The sequence below is a fragment of the Callorhinchus milii genome, unplaced genomic scaffold (assembly GCF_018977255.1).
Source record: "Callorhinchus milii isolate IMCB2004 unplaced genomic scaffold, IMCB_Cmil_1.0 Scaffold22, whole genome shotgun sequence".
Taxonomy (NCBI): domain Eukaryota; kingdom Metazoa; phylum Chordata; class Chondrichthyes; order Chimaeriformes; family Callorhinchidae; genus Callorhinchus; species Callorhinchus milii.
The window spans coordinates 1,539,314-1,556,768 of record NW_024704763.1 but is presented as its reverse complement, the minus strand read 5'-3'; the positions used below and the strand labels follow the sequence as shown (position 1 = coordinate 1,556,768).

The 17,455-nt window shown below is 51.4% G+C and overlaps 1 protein-coding gene across 1 annotated transcript; it reads right to left on the bottom strand.

The window, feature by feature from the left end:
- Positions 1 to 1,147: 1,147 nt before the first annotated feature.
- Positions 1,148 to 10,834, bottom strand: nox5 (NADPH oxidase, EF-hand calcium binding domain 5). Its single transcript, XM_042343133.1, is given in 19 exon segments — positions 1,148 to 1,163; positions 1,268 to 1,408; positions 1,843 to 1,973; positions 2,712 to 2,878; positions 3,432 to 3,531; positions 3,653 to 3,737; positions 4,101 to 4,225; positions 4,465 to 4,509; positions 5,320 to 5,468; positions 5,678 to 5,810; positions 5,993 to 6,175; positions 6,453 to 6,628; positions 7,362 to 7,496; positions 7,499 to 7,514; positions 7,872 to 8,109; positions 8,344 to 8,554; positions 8,924 to 9,074; positions 9,305 to 9,428; positions 10,704 to 10,834. Coding segments are annotated over 18 exon segments (2,322 nt in total). The 5' UTR covers positions 9,425 to 9,428; positions 10,704 to 10,834.
- Positions 10,835 to 17,455: the final 6,621 nt, after the last annotated feature.

Sequence of the window (17,455 nt, the reverse complement as noted above, 5' to 3'; positions counted from 1 at the left end):
CTCTGCTCACACTGAGCCTTGGTGCATCACTGAGGGTTCTCCTGGAACTGAATAGCAGAAACCACCACTGCACTGGGGACAATTCTGATCATTTTATTTTAGGGAATGAAGCTCAGAGAGGGGGGGAAATTAGGCATCGTTCGAGCCCCCACGTCGGAACTTGGAATCAAACAGTCTAAGCTGATGCTCCATTGCAGTGCGGTTGGTGGGGGAGGGAGCGGGGTGGGGTGTTGCATTGTGCCGTCCTTCGGATGAGACATTAAACCGAGGTTCCCGTCTGCCTGTGGACGTTAAACATCAGATGGACGTTAAAGTTCCCGCGGTGCTATTCGAAAAGAGAATCTCCCGGACAAAATTGACCGCTCACTTCCAGGGCTGTTTGCGGGACGTTGCTGCGCGCAAATTGGCTGCCACATTTGCCCTACAAAATACACAGTCTTGCTACTTTACAGAAATAATAATCCTTTAAGTTGAAGGGCACCAGAGCACATACTGGACAATTATTACCCACTTTTTTCTGCTCAACGATATTGAATGAGGCTGAAGCGGCATCAGTAAGCTGCTGGCGCCCGCTGCTGGCACACACCCGCCACTACACCACCGACACATGTTCTCCCAAATGTCACAGCCTCTGTCCGCGCAACACCTTTCAACATGGAAATACACAGCCCCCAGAGCACTTTACAGAGTGTAACTGATTGCAGAATGATTACAGAGGCAAATGAGAGCACTTCCGACCGAGCCAGGCTGACACCAGATGAGGCTTGCAGGGAGAGGGGTGGGGGGTAGGAGGAGTAATAATAATAATAATCCTCGCATTTGACATAGCGCCTTGTCACGTCGTTGAGGCAACTCAACTCACAGAATATATTGTAAAGCGAATTGACTGTATGATTTGTGGGCAAAATGCGGCAGCCAATTGCGCACAGCAGCGTCCCCACAAACAGTCGTGGATTGAATGCCCACATTTTTTAAAAGGGATTACTACCCCCGAAAAGCGATCGGCCAATCAACTAACAACAGGGTTCCTAATTACTGCTGGGTAAACCCGCGTGTGTGGAGTGAGGAAACTTGTCTAAGGTTTTGTCCCGCATAGTATTCGAACCCGGGTCCTCTCGCGTGTGAGCCGGGTGCTCTAACCACTACACTACACATGTTGTGTCCTGTCCAAGAGTACAATCAAGTACAGACGACGACCCATAGCCTTACAACACACACATTTATTCCAGGTTTTCCACCCATCAAACACAAACACGATGAGAGATACTGCCTCCTGCGGGAGGTGGCCAGAATGTGGACCTCATTGCCCCAGAAAGCCATGCTGGCAGGAACAACCAGGATGTTTAACTCCTGGAGAGCGCTGGGTAACGAGGCTGTGGAAATGGTGTGGATGAGGCGCAGAGCATTACTGGAGAAAAAGGGAACAGGAATGAGATTAACAGACCTGCCGTTCTCTAATTAACTAGCGGAACAGGCTCGATGGGCTGAATGTCCTCCTTACATCCTAGCAATCAAACAAACAAATAAACAGACAAACAAACAACAACTTGTACTTACACGGCACCTTTCAGTTAGGACAGACGTGCTCAAAGCGCTTCACAGGAACGATAGGACAACACTGAGCAGGGAAGAGGGGACTGATATAACAACAACAACTGACATGTGTCTAGCACCTCTCCTGTCGGGAGGACGTCCCAAGGCACTGGAAGGACAGAGCAGAGATGAGGTGAAGGATCAAAAGGCATGGGTGGTGAAGGTAGAGAGGGGGTGATGGGGAGGGGGCACGGTGGGGGAGGGGCTCTGGAGAGGGAAGGACGGAGCGCACATGGTGGGCCACGTTACTGGAAGTTCTCTTTGTAAAACTTGAAGCCAAAGTGCTCGCACTGAGCCTTGACGGTCTTGGCCAGGGCGGGCGAACCACAGAAGAAGACGTGGACTTTGCCCTTCATCTCGTCGGCTACTTTCTGAAACACCTGCGACAGGAGAGACATGGTCTCAGCATTAAACAACAACAACAACAAAATGAAGTGTGTCTAGCGCCGTTCACGTCGGGAGGACGTCCCAGCAACAGCAACAACAACTTGCACTTATACAGCACCCTCCACGCAGGGTAGCGTCTAAGAGCTTATCAGTGGCGGAGCCTGACTCTGAGCCGGGGGGAGTGGGCTGGTGACCGTAAGCGCGGTCGAAGAGGAAGGTTTTCAGGCGGGACTTGAAAAAAGGGAGAGAGGGGGTAAGGCGGAGGGATTGAGGGAGAATGTTCCAGAGTTTTGGGGTGTAGTGGCTGAAAGCACGACCTCCGATGGTGGAGTGGAGGGTGCGAGGGACGAGCAGGAGGCCGGTACCAGTCGAGTGGAGGCGCTGGATGGTGGATTGGGAGTGAGGAGGTCGGAGAGGCAAGGAGGTGCCAGGGAGTGAAGGGATTTGTAGACGGGTGTGAAGATCTTGAATTCGATCTCTTCTGTGATTGGCAGCCAGCGGAGCCTGGCGAGGACTGGCGTGATGGGGGTGCGGGGTTTAGTGCGGGTGAGTACACGGGCGGCAGAGTTCTGAATTAATTGTTGGTGGTGGGTAGTGGAGCTGGGAAGATGGGAGGGTGAGGAGGGCATTGGAATAGTGGAGGCTGGAGGCAGGAGGTGATGAGGGGGTGAGGTACGGGCGGAGGCAAACGGTGTGGGGGGAGCGAGGGTTGGGGGCAGGAGTTGGGGTACCTTGCTCCAGTCGGGGCGCCCAGGCTGGGTTCGGGTCCTCAACCCAGTAATGGAGTCTCGTTTCTCCTTCTTGGCCAACAGGTCCAATGCCATCTGCAGGCCGAGTGCCTTCATGTCATTCTTACTGAGCGCAGAGGTCATGTACATGTGCATCTCCAGGAACCTGCCTAAAGCCACACAGCAAAGATACATCAGCCCCTAACGCCCCCCGGCCCCCAAGCACTCAACCCCCCCCCAGCCCCCCGCAATCCCCCAGTCCCCAACCTACAGGACAGTGCAACAGTTAGAGCCCTCGCCTCGCAAGCGAGAGACCTGGGTTCGATTCCCGGCAGGGGGCAAAACCTTGGGCAAGTTTCCTCACGCCACTCACACGCCTGATAATAGTCCCTCAAGAAAAAAACAATAATAAATTGGTCGCTTCAATCTACGGCTGTTTGTGGGACATTGGCTGCCGCGTTTCTCCCACAAAAAATACAGTCAAACCACTTTAGTATCTTCTATGAACCGCTTTGAGACGCCTAGAAGACATGATAAGGCGCTATATCAAATGCAAGGAATATTTTATATAACCCCCCGACCCCCAATCCCAGGCTTCCATTACCTAGAAAATACACTGTGGCTGTACTTTACAATAAAACCTACAAAGCACTCGGAGACGTCTCAACGACGTGATAAGGCGCCACATCAAATGTAACGATTATTAGTCGTAGTGACCCCTACCGTCAGGTTCCTGATCTGCCTGGTCCATTTCCAGCTTGGTCAGGAGGCTGACAAACCACTCAAAGGACTTCTGGTCTCTGTTGATCCAGATAAAGTCAACCTGGAGGCACAGAGACACTCTCACAGTCAGACCTTGCGGTGCTGAGAATTGGCTGCGGAGGGAGAGGTGGGGGCAGATGGAGGGGTGGGGGCGGGGAGGGGGGGTTAATCCTAACACTCACCTTCCTCAGATTCATCTCATTGTCTTTGACGTTTTGGCACCAGGAATAGTTACAGTTGGGACAGTTCTGTTTCCTCATCCGATACCTGGGGCAAAGCCACACAATATCACACACAATAATACACACACAGTAACACACACAATAACACACACAGTAACACACACACAGTAACCCACACAATAACACACTCAACAACACACACAGTAACCCACACACAGTAACACACAAACTAACACACGTCAGAGACTGGTCAGGTACAGCGCGGGTTAAGAGCAGGGAAAAAGCCAACTCAGAACCACCAATTTGTGCTCAACCCTTTCACGACGCCTCACGGGAATGTTAATATAGACAAAGCAGTATCTCTTTATCCCTGTGATCCAGAACCCGCTACAGTCATCACTCACCCCTCTCCTCTTCTCTCCTGTCCTGTGGGCTATGGGAATCCTACCTGTACATGATGCTCTGCAGGATGGAGGCAAAGGGAGTGATCCCGATCCCAGCTCCGATCAGCACGGCGTGCTCCGAGGCGAATATTGTCCGTGTCGGGGTTCCGTAGGGACCGTCAAGGTAACACTGCAAGGAACAGGCCCCACCCACAGCCCCCCCCCAAAAAAAAATTATAAATAACCTGGTGAAGAATGATCTAAGCTCTGAGCCCACGGCACGATGTTAGGCTCCGCCATTGTTAAGCGCTCCGAGACGCCACTCCGCGTGAAGGCCGCTGTGCAAACGCAAGCTGTTGATCTTATTGAGGCTTCACGAAACACTGTAAATTTAAGGTCAGGGTAAGGGACAGTAAGGGAAGGGTTTACCTTGATGTTGCAGTACTGGTGATTCTCACTTAGTTTGGCAGAAATCTAAATACAAGCAAAGCACAAATACCATTACAGTGTGTCATTGCACATTTTTTCCAGCTGATTAAACTCCAGGATATATTTCCTGATTTTCTCTAGTTCCTTGTTTCTCACATTGTAATCACTTGGGATAATAGTCACATCAATATACGTCCCACAAAATATACAGTCAATTCCCTTTGCAGTGTATCCTGTGAAGCGCTTTGAGACGTCTCGAAGACATAATAAGGCGCGATATCAAATGCAAGGATTATTCTCAATAATACAACATCTAGTATTACTAAATCTCTTTGGTTCTTTGTGATAATATCTGTCTGTTACGGATGACTGTCCTGTCCATATGCCCTTGTGAGTCCCAGATTATTGTGATGTTATGTTTCGGTGTCACTGGGCTGGTTGATGTTCACACCGGGTGGTCTTATGAAAGTGTTATTTCCGCTCATGCAAAATAAAGTGGTGGGAGGTTTAGTCCCCGTGACTCTCACCTCCCTGAACGGCGTCGAGTCCTCGCTCTCCACACCCACCGTCATCTCCTCAGTGTGGGGGGGGCAGCTCGCTGTGTACGAGGTCAGCTCCACCGTGTCGTCCTGATTAGTGGCCACCGCCCCATGCAGCGAGACCGGGGCACACAGACACCGCTGTAAACATCCACCACGAGAGTGAAGGGGGTGGGGGGGGGTGCACACAGACACTGCTATAAACAGCCACCGCGGGCATGAGGGTGGTACGAGGTGGGCACGAGGGGAGGGGAGGGTCGAGGAGGCCACAGGAGAATTTTCGGGATTGTAATAGAGCAGGGAGAGGAGAGCAGACCTGAGGCCATCGCTGGTAGCGCTTGTTCCTCAGGTTGTGGCTGAGGCTCTGGGTCCCGAGGTCGGTGCCCTCTCGCTCAGGCTGCCTGAAGTACTCGTACAGACGGTTGGTCCACTGGCCGAGCGAGCGGATGTGGAGCCAGATGGTGTCTGGAACACAAACCAAACCCCGTCACAGTCAGGTCACCACCAGGCGATGGCCCTCCCATGTCCCCGGCTCAGCTGCCCGCTCCCACCCCCACCCCGGCAGGTTGGCACAAGTGATCCTGAAGGTTCCCAGAATGTACCCTCTGGAACGCTACGGGGATCAACCCCAAACCCCTGACAGGGAGTCACTGGATCACTGCCAGCTGTGGTACCTTGCTGCTCTGGGGCGCTGCTGATGGTGAAGGGGTGCCACTCGTACTTGGCGATGACCGGGATGTTCAGATACACGTAGTCTCCGGCCTTGTAGTGGAAGAACGGAGATCGTTTGATAACCAGATGGGTCACCTGGACATTGAGAAGGACATGGGGTTAGCTGAGCAGAGGAACCTGTCACCTGTGTGTGGGGGGGGTGGACGGGGAAGGTCGGTGTGTTGCACAGTTGCACGTTGCGGTGTGGCACGTTGGTTGTATTTGCACGTTGGTATGTTGGACATTGGGTCGTTGGAGTGGCCAGTGTGTGCACTGACCTTGGAGGGGAGCAGATTGACCTCCACAACCTGAGTTCCTCCGATCCGGGAGACGGCGATACCGATGATTTTTTCCATAAGGAACAGGAACCCGGACACCACAAACCACTTCCAGAAGTTGGAGCAGTGCAGGACCAGGAGAGCCCACACCCAGATGTAACTCAAGTGCGTCCAATAAAACACCTGGAGGCGGTAGCACAGGGGGTTAGAGAGACTTTGGTGGGACGAGGAGCAGGAGACGGCGTGGGGAGCGCAGTGAGGACACAGTATTGGGTGTAGAATAAATAATCCTTGCATTTAACACAGCGCCTTATCATATCCGCGAGACGTCTCAAAGCGCTTCACAGGGTATATAGTGTAAAGTGGAGTGACTGCGTGCTCTTTGGGTGACGCGCGGAAGCCGATATGCGCACGGCTAATTGTGCGATAAAGAGAGTGGGAGTTCACGGCAATCTCGAACCTCGAAGTGCCCACTTCTACGGACGAAGGTGCTGGAGCAGATCAACATGACGACGATGAGCAGCTGCAGGACGATGCCGGTGATTGACGCCGTGCCGTACACCCAGCCGATCCCAGGCCGCGTGGTCAGCAGGTACTCCCACAGCCGGTACGAGCTGCCGCCTCGAGTCAGCGTCACTGAGCAGAACGACAACAACAACTCAGGCTGCGGACCGTCTCGCACACGAGGTGCGAGAGCAGCCAACCGAGCCGAGAGCCGAGGGCCGGGGGCCGGGGGCCGGGGGACGGGGGACGGGGGCAACGGGATCATTCCCAACAGAGTTTCGGATCATTCCCAACAGAGCAAAGGGGGAGACGAGGAGAACTCTGCGTAACTCTGTCCAATGTTATGTAACTCTGTGTCGCTAACTACGTAACTGTTTGCGACTAACTGTGTTATCTCAATGAATGCTACGCAACTAACTATCATAGTTAACATATTACCGGATCGCTTTCTGGAGGTAATAATCCCTTCCCCCCACCCCCCCCCCACCCCACCCCCCCAAAAAAATGTGGTCACTCAAGCCGCCACTACACTGCACAGTCACTACACTTCACAATGTATCCTGTGGTGCTCTTTGCGACGTCTCAAGGACGTGATGATGTACTATATCAAATGCGAAGATTATTATTATTATTGATACGTAACTAACTATGCAATTCTATATAAACTAAGTGCAGTAACTGTGTAACGCTGTTTAACTAACCGTGTAACCCTGTGAACATGCAACTTCTTCCTCCCTTTTCAATCTCCTGATGGACGACGCTGCCTTTCACCCCCACCATTCTCCCCCTCCCCCCCGAACCCCGTCCACCCTCATCCCCCCACATCCCCCCACCTCCCATCCCCCCCACCCCCGCAGTGACTCACCGAAATTGATGACGTGAGCGTTAGAGTGAACGACTGTCAGCCCGAAGATAGCGAAGCCGACCAGCTGGTGGAGCAGGACGTGCTGGTCGAGTGGCAGCACCCGGACCACCCAGGTGGCCCTTAGCCAGGTCAGCCCCGCCGCAGCATCAGCACCTGAAGGACACACAGCACGTCAGCAACAGTGAGAGCGCTGACACCCCCCGCACAGGTAACACAGCGCCGGGGTGGGGGGGGGGCATCCAGAGGAAAGCACGAGAGGGAAAGCGCATCTCCTTCCTGGGAAGCCTCGGAAAAACTCCCAGGGGGTACACACGCGCACACCCTCTCTCTCTCTCCTGTTCGCCTACATAACACACAGTCACTACACTGCACCATGGTTTTCCAACACCCCAGCCCTGCACTGGAGAGTCGGCCTCGACCGTGAGCTCAGATCACCCCCCCCCACCCCCCAACCCCCCACCCACCACCCAGATCCCTGCGGCCCCTCCCCGGTTACTCACAGTTACTCACCACAATGAAGGTACAGTTGAAGTTGAGGCACTGACCGCAGCCCTTGGCCACCATGACCCACCTCCCGAGCTCGCTGTGCTTCATGGCGGCGAAGATGAAGAGGAAGATGTTGACGAGGAGGTAGCAACACATGAAGAGGAGCTTGCGGCTGTTGTTCAACCAATAGGCGGGCGTCAAGTAGCGGGGGGGCTTGTTCTTACGCTTCTCCGTGCAGGGGGGCTTCAGCCAGTTGGCGGCACTGGAGAGGGAGGGAAAGGGGGAGGAGAGGGGGAGCGGGGGGGGGGGGGGAGAGAATAGTGTTTTTTTACATATGTGTCAGACACTTGGTTGACCAAAAACAAAATCCACTCTAAGATCACTGTGAGAAGTTGGTCCGGTATGAAGGGCACTATATAAATACCAGTTGTTGTTATCCCCCCCCCACTCAACCTCCCCCCTTCCCACCCCATTGAGACGTGGGGCGAAACCGTACCTTATGGTCAGGTTTTCCATCACTTCCGGAAAGTTCTCCAGCTCCTCCTTGAGCTCCTCGAAGGTGATGGTGCCACTGCTGTCCTTGTCTGCGGACTCGAAGAGCGCGAGGGTCAGGTCATCCAGCTTCTCCTCGGGCAGAGAGATGGCGCTCTCCCTCAGGCAGGACTTCAGCACAATCCGCAACTCGTCTGGGTCAATGGAGCCGCTGCCTGCAAAGCCAACGAAGTGATCGGAAACGGGTCAAAGCGCCGGTCAGTCGCCGCGAGGTGACGTTGTCGCGCGTGACCGACAAGACAACAACAACAACAACAAATTACACTTGCGCAGCGCCTTCCGTGTCGGGAGGACATCCCAAAGCGCTGTGCGAGACACGAGGAAAGGACGATAGAAGTAAGCGATTATCGAGCCAGATTGGAGAGGAAGCCGAGCGACTGAAGTATCTCATGCATCTGGAAATAAAAATGAAACTTTACTGTTAAAACTGGGTTAGGTATCGCTTCGGGCCTCTTGTTTTTATTGAGTGTGCGCTAGGTAGGCCCCATTCATTGTGCTGGGGCGGGTTTAGGGCCAGACGTTACCATCCACATCGTAGACTTGGAAGAGAAATCGGAGTTTGTCTGTCTCGTTCCCGTGGATGAGCAGGTCCAAGGCTTTCAGCAGCTCATCCAGGCTAATGCTCCCGCTGGCGTCCGAGTCAAACAGAGCAAAGAACCTCTCTGCAAAGAAAGACTGAGAAAAAATAATAATAATGCTTGCAATTTATATAGCGCCCTATCACATCATTGAAACGTCTCAAAGGGCTTCACAGGATGAGTTTGGGGGGGCCGTGGGCGGGGGAGGCAAGGTGACTGAAAGCACCTTTAAAGGAAAGTCTTAAGGCTTTAAAGGTGGGGAGGAGGGAGGGAGGGAGGGAGATTGTCATTAAATCTCCTCCACAATGTGCGAGAACGCAGACTTGCCTCTTTCACTTTGAGCGCAGACGTGAACTCTTCCAAATCGATCTCCTTATCCTCGCCCGCGATGCTCTCAAACTGCCTGGTCACCCACTCCAGCCACTTGGCGTCATCGTCCACGTTCATGGTGCTGTGGCCATGACAGTACACAGAACCACAGGCACAGGAGAGAGGAGGACAGGGTGAGGGGACTGAAATGCTGGAATGGGCTAATTGCCCCACACGCTCACAATCTCTGCGAAGAGGTCGATCGTCAAACTCCAACTTGTTAACAATAACCAGTAGCTAAGTTCCCCCAAATTACAGGGGATGGGGTGGGGTGTGGGGGGGGGGGAGGGCTGGGGGCATGGTTTGCTGCCTGTGGTGAGATTCTACATTATAATAGAATAAAGTTTGTGTTCCCAAAGAGAAACTAAATATAAAAGTATTTGCGACGCAGCCATCATCTTGTTTATCACCTATCAAAAACACATGGACAAACTGGCTCTGAACACCCCCCCCCCCTCCCAACCCCAACACCCATTCATACTGCACGAGAGACCGCACTTCACAGCCAGCGGGGCTGAATAAAATTGGCCGCCGTTGCCAGAGCGATGTCAGGACCAGAAGAACGAGATACAAATGATCCCATGTTGTTAATTCCCTGCTGAGCAAACAACTTCCTGAATTCACACTGCTCTCTCAGGAGGTGTGAGGGGTGTGAGGAGTGAGGGCAGACATCAGACCCTTGGACGTCACTCGTCAAAGCTGCCGACTTTGTAAAGGACACTGATGTTCCAACAGAAACTTCTGTTCACAGTCTTGCCCAGCAACGTCCCCAGAACAGACATGAAACGAAGGACCAATTTGTTTTCATTTGGGGGGGTTTATCGGCCAGGACACCGGGAGGGAGAGAGAAACTCCCTTCTCTTTTCTAATAGTGCCACGAGATCTTTAACGTCCACCTGAACAGGCAGTCGGGACCTCGGTTTAAGGTCTCATCCAAAGGACAGCACCTCTGACAGTGCAGCGCTCCCCAGCACTGCAATGGGGCGATAGCTTAGACTGTGTGATCCCAAGTCCTGACGTGGGACTTGAACTCACAACCTTCTGACTCAGAGGCGAGAGAGTTACCACTTCACCAGGCTGGCACTATACCGAGCCAGGCTGGCACTACACCGAGCCAGGCTGGCACTACACTGAGCCAGGCTGGCACTACACTGAGCCAGGCTGGCACTACACTGAGCCAGGCTGGCACTACACCGAGCCAGGCTGGCACTACACCGAGCCAGGCTGGGGCTACACCAAGCCAGGCTGGCACTACACCGAGCCAGGCTGGCACTACACCGAGCCAGGCTGGCACTACCCTGAGCCAGGCTGGGGCTACACCAAGCCAGGCTGGCACTACCCTGCAGCTTCCTGTTACCTGAGGCTCTGGATTTTCCCTCTGGATTCTCAGCGCTCCAACTTGCAACTTGCTCCTTCCTCTTCCCTCAGTTCACTGTTTGAAACAAGAAATGCACACGTCTCTCTTCTCTCTCCCTCTCTCTCGCGAGTGCGATCTATACTCCGGATTGTTTCGTGCCTCTGAGGAGAGGAGAAGTTGTTTTCAAGAGACGCTGCACGATCTTCAACGTTGATGCTGTCCGCAAGCCCTCCTCCTCAGCGCTGGGTTAAAGAGGTTGTTGTTGTTGTTGTTGGCTTTAAATGATCCGTCACGGATATAAAACCAGGTGTCAGTGACAGCTCCTCGTTACTCACACCTCTTAAAGCGGCTGCAATTAAAAAAAACCCCGTCGCATGCTCACGATTTACCGTCTTCAGCCCTTCCCCCTCCACCCCCACCCCCCACCATCCGATCTGACTCGCCCTGAAAAGAATAAATAAAAATGACAAGTTTCATGGAGTCCCGTAACACTACAGCTCTCGCCTCGCAAGCGAGAGGACCCGGGTTCGATTCCCGGGCAGGGCGAAACCTTAAGCAAGTTTCTTTATTCCACACCTCTGTTTACCAGGCATTAACCCGGTTGTTAATCAATTGGCGGATCGCTTATCCTGGGATAATAATCCCCCCCCCCCCCAAATAAATAAATAATAATAAATCGGTCACTCAATCCACGGCTGTTTGTGGGGAACGCTGCTGTGCGCAATCGGCTGCCGCGTTTCGCCCACAAAATACACAGTCACTACGCTTTACAATATGTTCTGTGAAGCACTTTGAGGCGGCTCACTAACGTGATAAGGCCTTGTGTCAAATGCAAGGATTATTATTATTAACTATTATTATAAACAGGACACGAAAAGTGGAATCACTCTATTTGAACCGAGTCGTTAAAATAAAAACATACACATGTGAAGCGCTGTTGCTTTGTTTGTTCGTTACCTGTACTTTTTCTTTACATTTATTTGAGAAGAGAAACAAAACTTAAAAATGTAAATTTTGATATTTTTTAAACTAGTTTCAGAAAGAACTTGTCTTATTTTGTGGAGGGGAGGGGGCTAGTGGTGAGATGCTGGAGGGATGGATGAATAGAGGGAGAGAGGGAGGGAGGGAATGGAGGGATGGAACAAGGGTCGGAGGGAGAGTGGGAGGGAGGGAGGGAGAGAGAGAGAGAGAGGGAGGGTGGGAGTTAGAGAGGAAGGAAGGAAGGAAGGAAGGAAGAAGAAGGAAGGAAGGAAGGAAGGAAGAAGATAATGGTGTGGGGGGGATGGATTTTGTTATCCACTCAGCAGAGGGGGAACGTCTCCACCAATCGCGTCACTAAACCTCTTCCACGGTGATGCTAATACATTCGTCCCAATGGCTGGTTTGGGTCAGACATCCCGCGGACATCAGGATGGTAGCAAAGTTCTCCAGGGTCTCCAGCTCGAAGTCTATGAGAGGGCTCATCTTCCTCAGCCACTGGATCTGCTTCAGCTGGGAGGCAATGGTGAGTGAGTGTTCCAGCAGCCAGGCCGTCTTGGCTTTGCTTGTCTTGTCCATCTGCTCCTTCAGCTGCACCAGGTTTTTCTGCAGTTGGTAGAACATCCGTGCGGTCTCGTTGAGCTGGTTTGAGTGGTTGGACTTCTTCAGCTTCTCGACGACGGTGATGTTGACCTTGGTGGGCAGTTTGGCCTCAGTGGCATTGGGCATTTTGGTGTTGGTGAGGTTGTGGACCTCCTTCCCTTCCAGCTTGTTCTGCAGCTGCTTGGCCTGCTGAACGCTGAGGAACACCATCTTCCCCAGGATTTCCTGGCTGGCCTCCAGGTCCTTGGTGCTGTTCCTGGCCAAGACCTTGGGGGCTTTGCTGATCAGCTTGTTCAGTTTGGTGATGAAGTCCAGGAACCTCTGGCCTGTCTGGGCAGCGCTGGCATTGGCTGACATGTTGGAGCTCACGATCCATAACATGTAGCTGTTGATTTCCGACACCAGCTGTGAGGCAGCGAGGTCCACCCGGCTCTCCTTTCTGGTGCCGTTCCCCTGGGACATGTTGAACATCCCCCCATTGCCCGGGGACGTGGGGTTAGCTGGGTGTGCCGCAGTGTCCTTCTCTGAGCTGCTGTTGCCTGCTTTCCTCCCCAGTGATGCTGAAGGGGTTTCACGGCCAGAGTCCTCTTCCGAGGAGATGATGGCGATGACGTCCTCGCTCAGGTTCCTGTGCAGGCCGGGCAGAGTGCTGGTGATGATGGTACCTTTAGGCAGGAGAGCGGCCGAGGCCTCGTTGCTCGGCTCCTTGATGTAGTCCTTCTCGACCGACTTCTCCTGGGCCAGGCGGCTGATCTTGGAGACCATGTCGAAGACCACGGGGCTCTCCGCGCTGTAGTTCTTCTCGCTCACCTTCATCAGTCGGGTCACGTTGATTTTCTCCTCTGGCTGCTCTCTGTCCTTGTCCAGGAAGAACTTCATTACAGTGTCCAGGGCCTTGGACAGGACCGGAGAGAGCAGCAGCGTTTCGTTGGCTTGTGATGTTCCGTTGTTCAACAGATGTTCTGAAATATTTCACAAAATACACAGTCAATTCACTTTACAGTATATTCTGTACTGTCACAGTACACACTGTCACAGACAGTCTATACACTTTATAGTCTATTCTGTGAAGCGCTTTGAGACGTCTCGAAGGCATGATAAAGAGCTGTATCAAATACAAGGATTATTGTTATTATTATTATTAAATTTATGTTCTTATATTAGATAGATTTCTGCTAGAAAATAATATCTCGGAGATACAGTATTCAGTTTGGGACACGACACGTCAAGCAACTGCCAGGATGGTGGAAGGCGAACTAGATAGTCTTTCGCCTCGCAAATGCTTATGTTCTTGAATATAATTGAACCTTTTGCTTTTTTGCTTTTCAATTTAAAATGTAGTAACTTCTCAGTGTGCACCAACAAAGAAAATGTGCAAAGTGACCCTCCTTTTTAGTATGGGGGCGGGGGGTGCAGTCTGTACGTAATCCACCACTGTTTGTGGGACGCTGCTGTGCGCAATTGCCTGCCGAGTTTCACCCACAAAATACACAGTCAATTCACTTTCCAGTATATCCTGTGAGGCGCTTTGAGATGTCTCGAAGACGTGATAAGGCGCTGTATCAAATGCCAGGATTATTACGATAACCTCGTACAGCGGGAGTAATGATCCCAATGCCTTACCTTTCTTGTCATTAAATTGGCGTATGACGTTTAGCAATGCAATCTCAAACAGCGTGGATGTCTCATTGTCATCCTGACAAAGAATTAAAGGCTATTACTTTCAGCAGTCGGTATCGAAGGAGGACTTTAACTTTCACGTATAAGAAAAAATCAAACACAATCAGTCCATTCAGATTCATTTCATTTTCCTGTCAGTGCTCGTCCAGGCGGACGGTAAAGGTCCACACGCCACTTTTGAAAAGGAGAAGGGAGTTTCACTTGACTAGTGTTTGTGGGGCATTGCCGTGGGCAAATTAGCTGCCTACACGCTCACTACACTTACAGGAATAATAATATATAATAATATAATAATAATCACAGGAATCACCTGTGAAGCCCTTTAAGATATTGTAATGTGATGAGACGCTATGGAAAATGCACATCCTTCCTTTCGATTTAGTCGAACTTTTAATGCAAACTTGTTACACGTTTTATTTTGGACGCCCCCCCCCCCCCCCCCCCTCCCCCACATTCCCAAGGTTTATCATCTTATCAGTTTCAACGTGAAATTACAAAAAAAAGGCAGGACGCTGACTCGCTGCACTGCCAGCTTTGCCCACAAGGTGGCAGTCACCACCCTGCAATGCCTCGCACACAACGTTTGCATCGTGTGTTTCTCAAGCGACCTCCACAGTCACTACAGTTCATCATTGTTACGCATCACTGCACGCATTTTTGCAGCCAAGGTGACTTGACTTGTGTGTCAGTGTTTGCTGCTGACACAGGGCTGGGATACGGTTCTCTGGCCACTGCTCTATAACTCTCGAGAAAGAATAGGAAGGCAATGATGGATTTTGCAGACTGAATGCATCTCTGCTACACGTAGTGACAGGACTGAACCAAACACTCATAAAAACATGCCCAGGGCCTCACCTCTGAGTTTGTGTCCTCTAAGTTAGTAAACGGAGCTGGGAAGAGAAAACAAGAAGAGGTTAGTGCTAAAATACAGTACACAAGGAAACGTACGCATTTTCCTGTTTATTTTGGTTCGATCTGTTGTGCGATTAAAGACAAATCAGATCTTGGACTGAAGTCAATGTTTGCTTCCAATAAACATCTCCATACATGAACCAACACCGATTCGTCAAACAACAACTTGCATTACACAGTACCCTTCACAGGGGCTCTGTCTTGGAGTGCTTAACAGTGGCGGAGTACGAGGTCGAGCTGGGGGAAGGGAGGAGGTAAGCACAGTCGAAGAGGAAGGTCTTCAGCCGTGTTCTGAAAAGGGGGAAGGAGGGAGCAAGGTGGAGAGATCGAGCGAGAGAGTTCCAAAGATTTGGGGCAGTAGTGGCTGAAAGCATGGGGACCGATGGTAGAGCGGAGGGGACAAGGGACAAGCAGGAGGCCGGAACATTTGATATAGCGCCTTATCACAATATCGAGAGGTCTCAAAGCGTTTCACAGGAGTGGAGTGGAGTGTCTGTGTGTTTTGTGGGTGAAACGCGACAGGCAATTATGCACAGCAGTGTCCCACGAACAGCGATGGTGTGAGTGACAACATTTTTCAAAAATGATTTGGAGGGGATTGTTGGCCAGGACACCGGGAGGGAGGGAGGGAGGGAGGGAGGGAGAAACTCCCTTTTCTTTTTGAATAGGACCACGGAAGATCTTTAACATCCACCTAAACAAGCAGACGGGACCTCTGGGCTTAACGTCTCATCTGAAGGACGGATGAAGGTTTAAGGCTGCGTCGTGGGGATGAGATGGGGACTGAGGGATAACAGCTTGAATCATTGCTAGTACAATCAAAGAAAGAAAGTATCACCTTGCTCCACAATCAATTTTAAAAGGTGTATTCATCTGAATTGCCACATGCTTTTTATTGTTTTATATTTTTTTGCCCCTTACCTTGTGTGACAGTGCAGTCGGCTGGGACTCTGTTTTGGTAAGTCCACCGTGAGGAAGGCGATCATTGCGGAGTGTGTCCCTGTTTAGCCTGCCTTCGCTCGGTGGCTAGTCTGCCCCCGTCAATCTTGCTGTCAGGCTGCTACATCGGCGGGGGGAGAGAGGGGGGATGAAACTCCGGAGGACTTTGTCAACTGGCTAGCAAACCCTGTCCGCATGAATAAATAAAACAAGCAGGTTGGTTTTTTTGACGGTTGAACTGGAAGACATTTACGCTGTTTGCTTTTTGTTTGTTGTTAAACTCTCCTGAAAAACGCCACAGTCTTAACCACATCTCAAACCCTTTCGACAGAGATCCAACCATCGTGCTGGGTGACATTATTGGGTTCTCTGGAAAACTCTCCCTCAATCCCTCTGCGTTGCCCCCTCCTTCCCCATCTTCAGATCACGCTCCAAGACCTTCCACTTTGACCGCACCTACAGTCACCGGCCCCCTCGCCCTTCGGCTCAGTGTCGTGCTCCGCCACTGTCAAGCGCTCTGGGACGCTACACTGCGTGAGGGGCGCTGTGTAAATGCAAGTTGTTGTTGTCACCCTCCCGCCGCACGCTGGTTGGGTTCCTCCCTCACGACCCCAGCCCTCGCCTACTATTGTGAGCTCACATCCCCACTCTACACGGCGAGTGGGAAGGGCAGACAGAAACGTGGATAGTAAGCGAGGCCGGCGGGGGTTGTGGCTGCTTCTGAGTGCAAGAGGCGAGGAGGGCAGTGGTGTGGACGTGTTAAGACGTCACTGGCCATCCCACGACCACCAAGCTTCCTTACTGGAGACACTTTACCAGCAACCAACCGAGATGTTGCTCAGTTCAGTCCACGAGTACATCTGATCTCGGGTCTTAACCGTGGCGCGCAGTTTCAGAACTTAAAAGCACAACAGACACCTGCCAGGACCACAACTCCCTTCCCCCCCTTCACCGCCATCCCACACCCCCACCCAGTGATTGCACTGATATCTCCCTCCTTTAACAATATGTGGCAACTCAGATGAATACAGTTCAATTCTGCACTAATCCAAACCTGCAGATGCGGGAGCTGTGTAACATTAGTCGTGAACTTGTCTTTTATCGGAACAAATTAACAAAAAGGAGAAAAAAATAGAGTGAGGAGGAACGCTGACAAGTGTGCGCTGTGTATATTGCTCAGACTCTTAAACCCGTGAGTTGTGGTGGACATCTTTGTTCCATTGAAGGTTTTTTCTTTTTTTTCTGCAGGTAATTTTTTTGTTAAAAAAATGTTTTTCTTGAAATTGTGCATCGATGCTGACTGACAATCATTCAGTCCGCGACTGTTTGTGGGACACTGCTGCGCGCAATTAATTGTCTGCCGCGTTTCGCCCACAAAATACGCAGTCAGTCCACTTTACAGCATATTCTGTCAAGCGTTTTGAGACGTCTCAATGACTTGATGAGGTGCCAAATCAAATGTAAGGAATATTATTATTATTATAGAGATTATATTGACCAGTTATGTGTATTATTACACAACGACACACTTGGTTGTCTGATTGTGGGGTAGAGGGGTTCACTAAATGTGACAGCAAAAGTGTTCAGTGTCCGAATGTCAACAACATCAACAACAAACTACATTTGTATAGCACAACACC